At 35.6% G+C, this 14,635-nt stretch overlaps 1 protein-coding gene across 8 annotated transcripts in view; it reads right to left on the reverse strand.

Moving 5' to 3' along the window:
- Positions 1-14,635, reverse strand: part of ZRANB3 (zinc finger RANBP2-type containing 3) — a 56,163-nt gene that overhangs the window by 26,277 nt on the left and 15,251 nt on the right. For 6 of the 8 annotated variants that reach the window (XM_067299373.1, XM_067299375.1, XM_067299374.1 and 3 more), the window contains 2 exons: positions 5,306-5,324; positions 874-1,052 (listed from right to left, as the gene is read on the reverse strand). In XM_067299373.1, coding sequence (XP_067155474.1) covers positions 874-1,052; positions 5,306-5,324 — 198 coding nt within the window. Of the gene's footprint in view, positions 1-873; positions 1,053-5,305; positions 5,325-11,739; positions 11,795-14,635 lie in introns of those variants that run through there. The other 2 variants (XM_067299379.1, XM_067299382.1) reach the window with 2 other exon arrangements.

Here is a 14,635-nt window from a genome sequence, read left to right on the forward strand (position 1 = left end):
CTTTATTTTAGTTCCCTGATTATTTAAGTTCTTTTTTTTTCTTCTTTTTTAAAGTATTCTCAGTTGGATTTATCTGGTTACCACAAGGAAGTTTCAAAGCTACCCTCTCATCTGCATGTCTTGGTAGTCAAGTGATTTTCTGATGCTCCCCAGATACCACGAAGTTCAATCTTCATTATCCAGAAGAGATGTTTTAGAACTGTATCTGGACATCATTATTAAACCAGCCAAGTCATATATAACAAAACAGACTAAAAATATCTCTGTAATTCAGTATTTAACAGGAGAATTATGTTAATAACACACAGCACTTTTAGTCACTTCTTGACGAATTTATGCTATTAAGTCTAAAGATGGAAAAAACAGGTCATGATGACCTTTTCAAGCATTTAGAGAGTAGTTATTCTAGCTTACAAAGTTTTTCAGTGCAGTAAATACAATTTTAACAGTAATTACTTCCTTATTTTATAGTGTGCTTCAGAAGTCCTCCAAAAACCAGGTTCAAAATGTTTTACAGAAACTAACGAACACAGGCTAATTCATCAAAGTTGACAAGTAACTGTATGTGTTCAATTTAGAGATACCTTGAAGGAATCTAATTTTCAGTAGACAAGCACTTGCTATTTTGCAAAAATTGGACCCCTCAATTTCAAAGGAGATTAAAAAAACCTACCATAAGCCCAACTCTCACTCATTTCAAAGATAAAGCACATAAATGAAAAATCTTTCATTAGGTCCCTGGGATCCAGATCTCCTGAATCCTAATTTCCCATTTTAGCCATAAGCTATACTCTATGTTCATCACATATATATTGCAATCAGTTCACTGAATGAAACAAGTCTTTCTACAGAAGAATAAAGAACTTTACTCACCCAGTATCAGTTTTGTTCTGAATGATGATAATATCATCTGGAGAGAGTTCTGGTATCCACTTCTCCATCTCATCAACCCAAGGATATCTCAGAGATGAAGGCACTACAATTAAGAGAGGCCATTCCTTTTTATAGTAATAGGAAATGGCAATTGCTTGAATTGTTTTACCTAATCCCATCTGGGAAAAGAAAAAAAAACAAAAATTTAAAAACTGAAGTCTGTGCTCAGAAAGTGTACTCCATTCAGAAAGGCCAAAAATATTTTGCCAAGACAACACCAGATAAAGGAAACCAAACCAAACCAAAGAGCTAGTTACATAGTATCTATCGGATCATCAATTTGTTACCACAGATCTTTTATGAAAGATGCTTCTGTTCAAATCCATTAACACATACTGCACTTGAGGAATACTTCTGTTCAGCTCATTAAAGCTAATAGAAGCATTTCCATTCATTTCAGAAGATTTTGGTTCATGGCTTTGGTGGGATAGACTACAGATGACCACTTCAACTCCTTAAGCTGCCAAAAGCCTTTTTAAAAGACTGTTCAAAGCAAAGATAACTCTTTGTTGAGGCTGGTTTTGCTTCTAGCTCCTTTTTACTAAGTAATATCCAAGTTGTATTTTTTTCACCTGTATTTTTTCACATATATTTTCTTCACATATTTTTTGTGTAATATCACATAGAAAAAGTGGTATATATGTAGGCAGATAAAAGACATCAGTTAAAAAAAGAAGTTATAAATAAGTTTCAAAAAAAAGTTATAAAGTCAAGTAGTATTTTAGGAGAACACAGTAGTCCAAAGATTTATCTATAAACTACCAAAAAAAAAAAAAAGAGTACTTTAAGATTAAGAAACTCTTCCTTTAAGAGCTGCCAGGGATATAATATGCCTCTCTCTATACCATATTATATATTCTCTATACAAAAATCAGTAAGTTCAGTAAATAATTTAGGAAAAAGGAAAAAAACCTGCAAATCTCAGCACTGCAGTTACACTGAGCTTTTTGTAACAGTACAGTAACAATTTTTTAGGGAAGTCTGCTGACAATAATAAAAAAAGTAAATAAGTGCTGCACCAGTTTCAGGGGGGGAAAATGAAAAAGAAAAAAGCACAATTAAAACTCCAAACTGATGCGCAGTGGAACTCCCCTCCCCGCCCTGAAGGAAGCCAGTGCAGGAGGTATGCTAGCTCTGCTCACTGTGAGCGGGAATACAGCAAATACAGCGCAAACCCTCCAAGGATATACAGGCCTAGCACTGACACCTATTCCCCGTGAGCACCACGTAGAAGAGGTTCAAAACTGAGCAAAAAGATGCGATGGGAAAGATCAGGACTAAAATTTACCTACAGCTTTCTTTTCTCAAGTAGCCCCCTTTTTACCCATTATAGAAAGAGTTTAGAAATACCTGGGTTTTTATGCAACTGCCCAATAAGCAAAGTTTTTTTTTTTTCAAATTAGTAGACCCCTTTAAGCAACAAAGCGCAATCATGATCCAGTGTCATTATCCCATTATGTATTTGACCATAAATTAGAAAAATATGAGGTGTCTTCTTAACATGAAAATAATGACACTGTCCAAAGTTGCACAGGCAACTGAGGGAAGATCTATATGAAGATCTCTGCTTTAACCCAGCAGGTCAACAACACAAAACTATTGCTTTCATGAGTAGTGGCTAATAGTTTCTCTTCATTTTGTAGCACAGAAAAGGAAGTCCTGTTAGTGGGGAATTTAGATTTATAGACAAGGTGAAGGGTAAAGATACAATACATGGACGCATTTAACAAGCAATTATTACCACTAAGCTTCATACTGTCAAGGTAGAAACTCTCCCATCCAGTGAGTAACATACACAGATAGAATATATGAATCTAAGATCCTAAATTTAAAAAAAAAGTCAACATTTTCCAAGAGAATACAGCTATTTTCTTTATTTGCTCACATTGCAAGAAATACCTCTGGGTTCCTGTTAGGCACTAAAACAGAGACTGGTCTCAAGATATTCCGTTTAGGTTTTCCACAGAGTCCAGTGAATGTTCTCAGTTTAATTGCTGCTATCTAACTACTCGCAGTACAGACATAAAAGAACAACTTTCTTATATCCCCAGTATGAAGTTTGAAAGGATTGATGTAAGGATATCACCAGGAGATTTCCCAAGTACAAGAGAAAACATAATAAGTATCCCTACTATTACTAGAAAGAAAAATAATCAGAGAACTACTATGATACTAACTCTTCAGAGAAAAAATACTGTAAAGTTTTCATTAAAATTTTCTTGATGCCTATTTTCTACAGCTCTCAATGGTGCGACATACAAAATTAATAATATTTGCCAAATAAAATATTGAATGGGCACAGCAAAAAACATAAACAAACTCTCAGTAAGCACTAAACCATGGTGGAATGCCATAAACAATGTTAAGACAAATCACAGATCAGCTGACACTTGAAGTATAGGCTTAATTTTTGATGCAATAAATGGCGTACAATCTGAATAGGCTGCTGCAGTGAGGAAGACAATAAAAAAGATAATACATAGGAGGATACTGGTTATTTAAATGGTCATAATTTGGAAGCGAAAAATCAGGAGACGGTTGAAACACTTTGCTAAGGAAGAGATTTCCTTGTCAAGACAAGTGAGTACTTGCTGCTCTTGAAAAGCCTAGTTCCACTCTCCTTCCTGCAACCCTCCCTTTGTGTCACCAATAGTGCTTAAGCCAGCTGAAAACAAATCCAAGAAAGTAAAATAACAACAACAACCACCACCACCCCACCAAATCAAGTCCACCACCACCAGACCACCAAAACTCCATTCATTTTTAGTTTGTTGCCAGAGCATCCCCCTGACTTGCTGGACTGCCCAGCCACTTGGTGCGCTGGTGATGATTCAAGCAACTGAGTGGAAATGACTAAGAGACAAAAGGCAGGTCTTTTGGCAGCAGTGCACCCATAACCTAGATCCCGTAAAGCCAATCACCAGTCTGGATCATAAGACATGTGAGAAATTGGGGGGGGGAAAAAAGGGTGGGGGGAAGAACATTTTGTGGGTTTGTTTTTTTGATTTAAACACCTCCTTCTCAGTCCTGGAAGTGGCTAAAGTGGAAAAACGGAGAGTTTGGGGGAAAAATAAAAAGGTGGTGTCTTGCCTGCCGCAGGAAAGAAAAGTAATATATTTTTAGAACTTCAGATTTACAAAAAGTTCTAAGTTGCACTTCAGTCTTTAAAAATAGAGTAGCTTTATTTCAAGCATGCTGCATAATACAGGTGTATGTACAGTATTTGTAATAATCTCCAGTTTTCATATGTAACTCTTCTTTTTGTATACAAGTTCACAATATTGATGTTTTCTTTTATCAAAATTTTGTTCTTATTTTAGAGATACATCAACAGGCAAAATACATGCTACTACACAATCCTTCCTCTGCTGCCAGGCCTACTGCCATTATGATTTAAATAAACATTATTTATTTCGGAATAAATATAACTTGCAGAACTTTTTATTGCTAATTAATTATACATAGCATATTTTCTTTCTCAAGGAAGGAAATTAAAAACTTTGTTTTAATGAACAAAGAGCTATTGCGGATATTTCAAATTTTCCCAAGCTTCCCTTCTCACCTCCCCTGAAAGCTTTTGTTTTCTCCGGTTTCCAGAAATTTCATATTCTATGCAGGGATAGTTTATCTCCAGTTATGAGATTTTTATACTGAGGAAATGCTTTATTCTCAATAATCTCTCTCTCTCCTCCTCTCTGTCCCTCTTCCTCTTCCCCTCCCTCCCTCTCTCTCTCTCCCTCCCTCCAGTGTTTGAAGAAACTTGCTCAAATTAGAAATGGGAGACTACCTCAACCCCCAAACATTGCCACTTTTTCAGTAAGGTTTTGTACTGATGATACCTGAAGAAAATTATACTCTATTACAAAAAGCTGTGGGAAGAAATGATTAACTAAAATTTCCCTAACACGAAATGAATTATTACTTTTCAAACCTATGAAAGACATGAATTTCACTGTTAATACTTGGTCAGTACACTTAAGAAAATTCATCTTCGGAAGACATACTTGTTCAGAATCCATCTCCTTGGTCTATGAATATTTCTTAATCCATTAAAAATATCTACCTATACAGTTATAAAAGTGCTAAAAATCAACTGAGTTAATATTTTTAAGACTTCACAGTATAGGAGATTTAACCTACCTAAACACAATTAAAAGTCACCTATGAAGTTTTCCTCATAGGCTGTTTTAAGCTTATGTCAGGTTTCATTTTTTTCCATTTAGATGCATTCGGAACATCTAGTGAGTCTCACAGGAATTATGCGTCTTTCATTGCTGACCTTTCAGCCCACATTGCTCAAACAAAAGTCACATCTGAAAAATGTGTGTTAAAATAACAAGAATAGTGTTAAAAGAATAGGAACATTACTTACCTCATCAGCAATCATACACCTAAATAAGAAACAAAAAGGGGAAAAAAAAAAGTCAGCAGAAATTATTAGTAAATACAATAGATAAACCAATACTTATAAATAGTTTACTAAAGATTTAAATTATGGATTTACTGCATTAATGATAGGGGAAAAAAGTAGATTTAATTTCATCTACAATATCTTTGAAATCAACTAAAAAATGTAATTTTGATTATGAATGTAAAAATAAGTATGGTAATTATTCTAAAAACATACTCAACTTGTTAGTATTAATGAAGAATTTACACTGTAAAATTGAATTGCTACTTCAGTCTAGTGCCATATCAAATATAATCTTGAGAGAAAATTTCAATGGAAAAAGTGCATCTTCAATTTTATTGTCTTTCAGAAACGGCTGAGTGCTATTTTTGCTAGTTCATGGTTAAGGATGATTTATATGTCAGAATGATATTTAAACAGCTGCTTTCCACACCTTTCTCATTTGTTTTGAAATAAAATGGACATACCATATAAATTGTACCAGCTAGTGTATTAGAAAATGAACTTGATTTTTTTCCATTTCAGAGTCATTTAGCTAATACTACTTCACATAAAGACAATAACGACTCCAAGCCCACAGTCAAAGCTAGTAAATCCTGTTCAGTATATTTACATTTTCTAAACATCAGATGCTACCTCTGATATAAATTCCTTACAGATATTTTAAGTTATGCCTTCCTATGTACATTCTAGCTCAAACAGGGTCTAGGGAACTTAAATGCTTCTAGCCCACACAGACTTCCTCATCAAATCTTTGAGACTGGATGAAGAACAACGGGAAAGAACTCGACTGACATTTAGCTATGTCATTTAACGCATGGTGCCTTTATAGTGTTAACATGATTTCATTGGGTCCATGTCCTTCATATGCTATTCATTTGCTTAGATTAAAAATATCACTTGGAATATCACATTGGCAAGCAAGGGACTCACCCTCATAAATTCTGCAGAAATAAGTTTAACTTAAAAAGAAAAATAGTTATGGCTGCAGACAATTTTCAAAAGATCGATCATGGCTGCATCTTTCCAAATAGGTGCACTGGACTTCCTTGTTACCTCAGCTATTTTACAAACTTTTCCAAGAAGCAGCAAAACAAAACAAAAACACACCAAGAAAAACACCCAGAAAAGCTATCCAATTCAACAGCACTATCTAAAGAGTTACAAGAGTTTGTTCTACCTCTTATAATAAGCAGATAAAAATATATATATATATGCTTGTTTGTTTGATTGTACACAAACAAATACAGAGGAAGACACTGGAATCCAAGCAAAGACTGTGAACATAAGAAAAAGAGCAGACACGATCTATTCCCTTTAAGTCATGCAGCAGACACGATCTATTCCCTTTAAGTCATGCAGCAGACACGATCTATTCCCTTTAAGTCATGCAGCAGACACGATCTATTCCCTTTAAGTCATGCAGCAGACAACGACTTAGAGTTCCCTTTTCTCCTGTAGCCACTGCAGACAGCATGGAACTACAGATTTGCCAAGTATTTTCTGACGAGACTCAGTGATGGGAGTTCCAAGGCAAGGTCTGGGGCAGGTACCAAGTATGAATTCCTGCACCTTCGTAAGAACTGTCGGAGTTCAATAGTCATACCTCCCTGGGCTTCAGTTAAGCAGCAATTAAATGAATCCTCCAGCTCTTAAGTAAACTTGAAAGTTTTTCAAGCACCGTACACTTTCTCAAGTTTTCCAGAAAAGCAAACAGGGAAAATAACTCCCACCATTTGGTATCACAGTGCCACACAAAGGACACGGGCTTAGTCAAACCATTCAGAAACACAGCCCTGACTGCCATTGCTTGAACTAAATGATAGCAGTAATCGAGCGTCAGCTCTATGCAGTGCATCTCTTTGGTCCAAGGCTTTATAAATGTTTACTGACAGAAAAGCAGCACATCTCAGAAATTCTGTGATATTTCAAGCTCTGGAAGGGAATAAGCTTCATGGGCCACCATTCCTCTGCTTATTTTCCCCCCAAGCTCAAGTACCCTTCTGGCTTATGCTTTAAACTTCTTTTCCCCAGTAGCTTTCAGTAATGGGCACAAGCTAATCTTGCTGTATTGTTCTGGAAGATTTCTTCTTATGGTCTGTTGCCAGTCTTCCCAAGGAAACAAGGTTCCCCTACCCCCACCGTCACATAACTACATACGCACCCACCGCGCCCTGTAACCCAAATGCAGATGTTCTTTCCCTGAAATAATGCAAAAGATCTTCCAGATCTGTGAATCTATAATAAAATTTAACACACCAAGACGACATAACATTTCTGTATTTTGATACCAAAAACCTTTTAAGTGATACCGAACAGCTTTTTTAGTGTCAGGTACTCTGAAGTTAGTGTATCTACACAAAACCACCAGAGGTGTTTTCTTTTCTTTCACTAATGATCAATGACTGTAGCAGCACCATCGACTTATATCTGACATAATGCCCAATAATATTCATCTTGCCCAGTGGCCAGAATGGAAATTTCAGTGGTCAAAATAGCAATCTCAGCAGAAAATATAGACTGGCACTTTTCAGACATGACTTGCAGGATGTTTGATATTGGCAGGAATAGGGTATACTGTTGCTCGTCGGCCCGTTCATTCTGCCAGTGTAGATTTCAACATCATAATCTTTCTTTCAAGCATCTAACATAAAAAGTAATTCAAAATATATTTTATATAACTTAAGTTTTTTTTCATATTTAACAAACTATCTACTTGTAATAGTTTTGGAATGTCCATCCATCTGTCTCCTGCATTTTAATTGGGCATATTTGCTGGGTTTTTTAGATGTTTTCATCTCACACGTGGTAGAGATGTATGAATGAAAACAAAGAAAGAAAATAGAACAAAACAAAAAACTCCCAAACCTGTACAGATTTACAAAGGAAAGGCAGACAGGAAGAGACTTATTTTTTGTGGCAACTCATGACTGTGGAGCCATGATGTCTGTAATTTGCAGCTGAGCAAAGACATTTATTTGCAGACAACTAATACGCAATTCCAATTTTAAAATAATGTTAGTTTTTGCTCACTTCAAAGAGTGATTTTTTTTCCCAATTGATACCCATTGTTAATTGTTTGAACTGAATTTTACAGAATAAGACTTCCTTTTTGCAGAATCTTTTGGAGGCAGCACATTAATCACATTTTTGAAAAGACAGTTTGAAGCCTGAAATCAATTGGAATGTTTAACAATTCAATGCTGCTGGTTTTTTAAAACTCTCCACACAAAAGCAGAAAACGAGTATGACCATAGCAACCAGCTACAGAGCAGAGGCATCTCAAGAATAAACTGAAGACATTCTTCAACAATATAGTATATTTAAACCTAAAGGATATCAGAGCAAAGGGACAAATATAGCAAAAACCAGAAGTACACTCTATCTGAGTAGCATCTGGTAATAAGGAAATGTGGTAAAGAGAACAGGAATACAAGTGCTCCTTGCCAATTTGTGCTCACAAATATAGCAATTCTCAGCATACCAAGCTATATTTTACTGTAATTGCATAAATAATGAAATGTTAATAATGCCACTTTAGACATAGGCATTTTCTAAATACTTTCAATAAATCTACGTTAACAAGAGCCACATATTTCGAGAAATCAAAGTGAGAATACATAAGATTCTATTGTATTGTTCTTCGGTGAACATGAACGAATCTTTGTTCTTCTTTTAGAATAATAAGCTAAAACGAAGAAATTCAGAGCGATTTACAAATTGCTTTAACAATTACAACCTGAACAGCAATTAAAATAAAAAGCTTTAAAAATACTTTAACCACAGGAACAGATGTGTCTCTATAAAAAAAAGAATTTTCTGCATTAGAGTGAACTGTAGCCACTTTAACAACATCAGTATCTGCAGAACAATAAGCAGATGTTGTGATTTACTTTTTTCACTCATTCTCACACTATGCACATAGAATGCTGCTGTAGAGCATCTTCTGGTTTTATGCCTATTAACTTTCAGTTAAAAAGTCCAAAATGAAGTAGCAAGGACAAATTTGCTGGCTTTTAAATGTTTATAGAAACTCCTCATTTTGTTGCTGGCAAACAAATGGAAGCACAAAATAATTGCCATCGTTCATCCGTAACATAACCACTCCTGAAACATATTCATGATGAAGTGATTAACACAGTTTTCTCTTCCTTCAGCAGCTCTACAGTACCAGAACAAATAAACAGAGATTCCATGATAACATCCATGTGCTTAAAACATAGTTACATGATGAAGGACTGCAGCCGGTAGAATTCTCATCAATGTTCTAAACTCTAGCATAACCAAAGATATAAAGCTGCTATCCACACATTTTACAGATGATTCACTAGTTAATTCAGATTGTGTTGTGTATGGATCTATTCACACCCTCCTGAAAGAGAACAACTGTCCACAGCGTATCTCAAGAAAGATTAAGGGGCTACAGACCTGCCACAGGAGAAAATACCAGGAGAGATAGGCTTGCTTTATCTTTGAAAATAAAAACTGAAATGGAATGATTAGTCCTCTTTTATCTGTTCTATAAATCCACAAAACAGGTAAATTCCAGGGACAGAAAGTACTACCAAGCTAACAGACAATGTTGGTACATAAGTGGCTTGTCCTATTAATACATTTAGGCTAGCAATTGGAAGGATGTTCTTAGTTATACTAATAAGCTCTGGAACAGTATCCACACAGAATCATGTGGCAAGAACCTAATTCATTACAAGGTGGAACCCAAGTTTTGCAGGGCATTCTACAACGTGGGTGCTTGTGGCAGCAGAAACTTTAGGACACAGGAGATCTTTTCCAAATCTATGTTCCCAAATTGACAATGTATTTCATGCTTACAGAGTTATAAAAATATGGTACTTCTACATAAAACTTCCATCCTAGGAAGTCTGAATGTCTTTAAAAGTACTATAATTTGAAAATAAATCCTTGAGTATGGTTCTCACCCATCCATTCCAAGATAATCTGAAGGAAAAATCAAAGGCAGCAGTGGCAAAACTACTTGGAGGAAGTGAGAAACAGCTCACCAAACATGGAACTGGAGACAGTGCAGACTGGGGGCAAAATTTCCCCTTCTTTACCTGAACGTAACTAGCCTGCACTGCTTCTGAATCACAAGATTTTTGCTTTTGTTAGTATTATCAGAAGATAATATATATGCAAAAATATAATAATTTTCACTTCGACGTTTCATTTTGAATTATGCTGCAAATGTTTATGGCTTTTCAGTGACATTTTGCTATTTAGTTAATTATTAATCCTCTTCTCCCACACAGTGCTGAAATAGCTTTGTCATAAGTAGTTTGGATTTTCCGCCTATACTTGCAACCCATCAATTGTTTTTTGCCAGTTAAACTTTGGACTAGACACATCACAGACTGATATGAATCAAGTGCACAGAACTGCTTTTAAAGCCCCAGTTAACTGCTCAGAAAAGTCTCTGAATCTGTTAGGTCCTCTGTTAGCATACAATTAGCAGCACGGATCACTGTTCCTATTCAAATTCCCAACATGATGCAGTTTGAAAATTGCTGATTTATCCAAATTAATTAACATTTTATTGCTATTTACCTTGATCAAAGTTTTGACATGATACACAAGATGAGTTTATGATACAGGTAGCAGTTAATAAAACTAACATAAGTGGAAACTGAGGATTTTTTTAATGACTGCAAGCATTTTAGAGCATTTATCCTCTATAATTTTCATAATTTTAGAGTAAGAGTCTTAAATGTGTCTGCTTAATGTAGTTACAAAATATTACAAGTCCAAGATTTGTCCACTAGACTCGAGGGCAATGAAAAATAGGGTATAGTCACATACTGTATCACTGAGAGGGAAATCATCAAATGTCTCCAGTTTATAATCACAGCAATACCTTCCCTATCATTACAGCTCAGAACACACAGAACTCATAAGATAGCCAATAGTTACATTAAGCTGTTAAAAAGCAAGACTTTACATTTTGCTTTATATAATCTTTAAAAATATGCAACCTCTATTTAAAGCAAACTTCAGTATGTTCTATATTATTGCAGTCAGACAAGCTGCCAACATGAGCATAAAGGTTCCATGCTGTCAAAGGAGGAGAAACAGATCTTCAGATATACTTGAAGGGACAAATATGTATTTTTGTTTCACATATTTTGACTGCAAGAAGACAGACTTCTTGTTCTCTGAATCTGTTCAATTAGTCATTTCCTCTCAACTGGTAGTTACTCAATTTGAGCTTCATCATGCATATCCCATCTGTTCATATGACACCTTAATAACAGTTCTATCCAAGAATACAAATCAGAGCTATGATACTCAGTTTCATATCCTGTTATAAGCTCAGCCCACATGGTCAAAAGTTTCAGAAAAGCAGGAAGAATCATTTTAGATGTCTCAGTTACACTTACCCTCAGCAGCAGAGTTCAACCATACAAAGAGCATCACAGTCAATGACAAATTCTTTCAGCTTCTTTCCCATTTCATTTCTAGAGGTTTCCCTTCTTCATAGGGAATTCTGTGACTAGCATTTGAATCTATGTCCATTTATCAAGGAAATCAGCTATTTTTTCCTAGCAGAAAGTATCAGAAGCTCAGTGGGATGCACTGCATATGCTGCTACAGTTTTCCTGGTATTCATAATCCTTTTGCAATTGTAGGGTTAGCAACAGGCTTCAGATACAGCAATACCTTTCATAAATAGAAGGAAACAATGCAGTCTGATCTCCACTTGGATTCAGAAACCATCTCATTTCAAGATGTATTATGTATTATTCAAGACGTAGTTTTATGTTAAAGCTTGAAATAAGTTTTCCATTGAAATGCAAACACAAAGAATTAAACAGGAATATTTGTCTGAGAAAGTACCGTGGTAAGTGAACATGCATACAGAGAAGAAAGAGCAAGAGGTCTACTTTGTTGGTTCACCTCAGGTGCACATAGGTCCAAAATCTTACTGTTTACCTCTCCTCACAGAAAAGAGAGCCAATAAAAGCAACTGAGGTTATACACAAAATCCACCACTGTGTGTTTAACGCTTTCTTCTAAATATGAAGAACTTCACAGTTTAAGGGACCACGCAAATCTGGATGAAGCAGAACCTCAGAGCCAGATATTCAAGAGTTAGCATACAACATCAGAACACCCTTGTAAGGGTGTCGAGTACCAAGTAAAGATACACTTGCAGATTCTTACTACAGCATAGCCTGGAAAGAAACCAGAACTTAAGAACAACCAAGTAGGCAAAAGAACTAAGGAAGAAAACCATAACCTAGGACAGCTCTGGTCAGAAAAGTTCTAAGTCTAGAAGAGCAGAAAGGGTAATTTTTCAAGCCTCGGAGCACTGAATGAGCTCCTGGACCTGTAGATGCCAAGAATATTGGAATCAACTTTGTAGAGAGGAAGGAGAAACAGGTATTTTAAAAAATTATGCAGATGAATTAACTGGAGAAACAGAAGGGAGGCTAGGCTCCTAGGCTAGGCACTGAGGCTAGGCTTGTGTGGTTATGTGATATAAAGACACATGAAAATAATCTGCATCAGAAAGAGGTTAATGCTAGAACAGTCTCATAAAATGAGTTTCAGGGAAAGAAAAAAATGTTTAAATGAAAATCATTTCATTTCTGTGTGTCCGGCTTACACTTAGGTCACCTCCTTTTGAAATTTTAGCAGTATTACTGTGCAAACAATGCAATTAGAGATAGTTACATTTATTATGATTACTTGAGCCAGGTGTCTTTGCAAGCACAAAGAACCGGTTTTTGAACTTTATTCTTGCAAGAATACAGATTAACAACACACTGGCATAAATTTACAGCCTATATAGGAAGAATTCTATTAAGTTTTGCAGTCAGTACTAGATATTTTTCTTATAACTACAGAAATATTTTACAACAATAAAGATTCTGTCTCAGTTAAACAGTTTGTCTCCTTATACATCATAAAAACTTCATGGGATATAGCAATCCAATACAATTACTGCTTGCTTCTACAGATAAATTAACTTTCTGATTTCTGATTTTCTGATAACAACAGTTATTTATCCAGAAAAAATGGTAAGAGCTGCAGGTAACTTTTCCGTGTACTTTTCAGAAAGATTGTCAAAGCAGTAGCACTTGATTTCTTAAAACATTGAAAAATTTTGGTACTACTCAAACAAATTAATGTTGCTTTTGCTAATGCAGTCTTTGGAACATGTTGTACAGAGGAAGCACGCATCTTCCTTTCACTAGTGTGGGTGTCCTGATATTCTTGGGATTCTCACCTACTCATGTGAGTCAGTTTTATATAACACTACAACATATAATTTTCCTCCTACTCACAAGCCAACACTTTAGCACTAACATCTTAACCATGGGTTATTTAAGGAATCTGAACTTAGTACATTTTTATATAAAACTGCGCAAGCAACCATTACATTTGTGTGTCAGTAATCACAGCACACAGTCCTAAAACTAGAACAAAGAGAGATGACTTCCTTGCAAAAATAATCAAGGTTGCTTCTCCAAAAATAGAGCCCCAAAAGATTTAAGCTAGATGATACCCTTCCTGTTGAATTACACTAGGTATTCAAACCAAAAAAAAAAAATCCTAAAGCTAATGTATGTAAGATGCACTAAACTGCCACATCTGCAGTGTTACTGTCTAAAGGAGTACAGAGGAGAATGGTTATGCTAAGTCTTATGCTCTTCTCCAACACTCCTCAACCTGTAACTGAAGAAAACATCTAAAACGCCCCATTGTTTATTAAGAATTTAAAAGTATGAGAGCACATTAGCCAACATACTCTAATATTTCAGCAAGGACAAATACGTGTGGACCAACACTTATCAAAGTGGTTAAGTTGAAGGTTAAGCTCAGAGACTATGATAGGTTTTTAGACTATATTAATTGGACTGTGTTAACTGATAAAAATTCTAGGCAAGATAGCACCTAACAGTGATAGTATATACTCTTTACCCATTCAGTCCTTGGCTTCAGAGATGAAACAGTTCACCAACTGACTCTATGCAATAAAAACTGACATTAGTCAACTGGAGTAGTTGGAGTAACATCAACTAATTTCAAGTACTGACCAGCGAGGCTATAACTTCAACCCAGATACCAACAAGCGTGACTGAAATGCCTGTGATCAACAGTAGCTCTTCATTAATATGTAGTCTAATGACCTTCAGTAAAAATTAGTTACTTATAATTTCCTAGTAAATGCTGCTTTCCTAAGTGAGCCATTCCTGCAATGATCTCCACTGTAAGAGCTGGAGAACTAACCTCTTCAGGTCTTCCTCCTTTAAAGTTAGCTGAATCAGA

Source organism: Apteryx mantelli, chromosome 6 (genome assembly GCF_036417845.1).
Source record: "Apteryx mantelli isolate bAptMan1 chromosome 6, bAptMan1.hap1, whole genome shotgun sequence".
NCBI lineage: Eukaryota > Metazoa > Chordata > Aves > Apterygiformes > Apterygidae > Apteryx > Apteryx mantelli.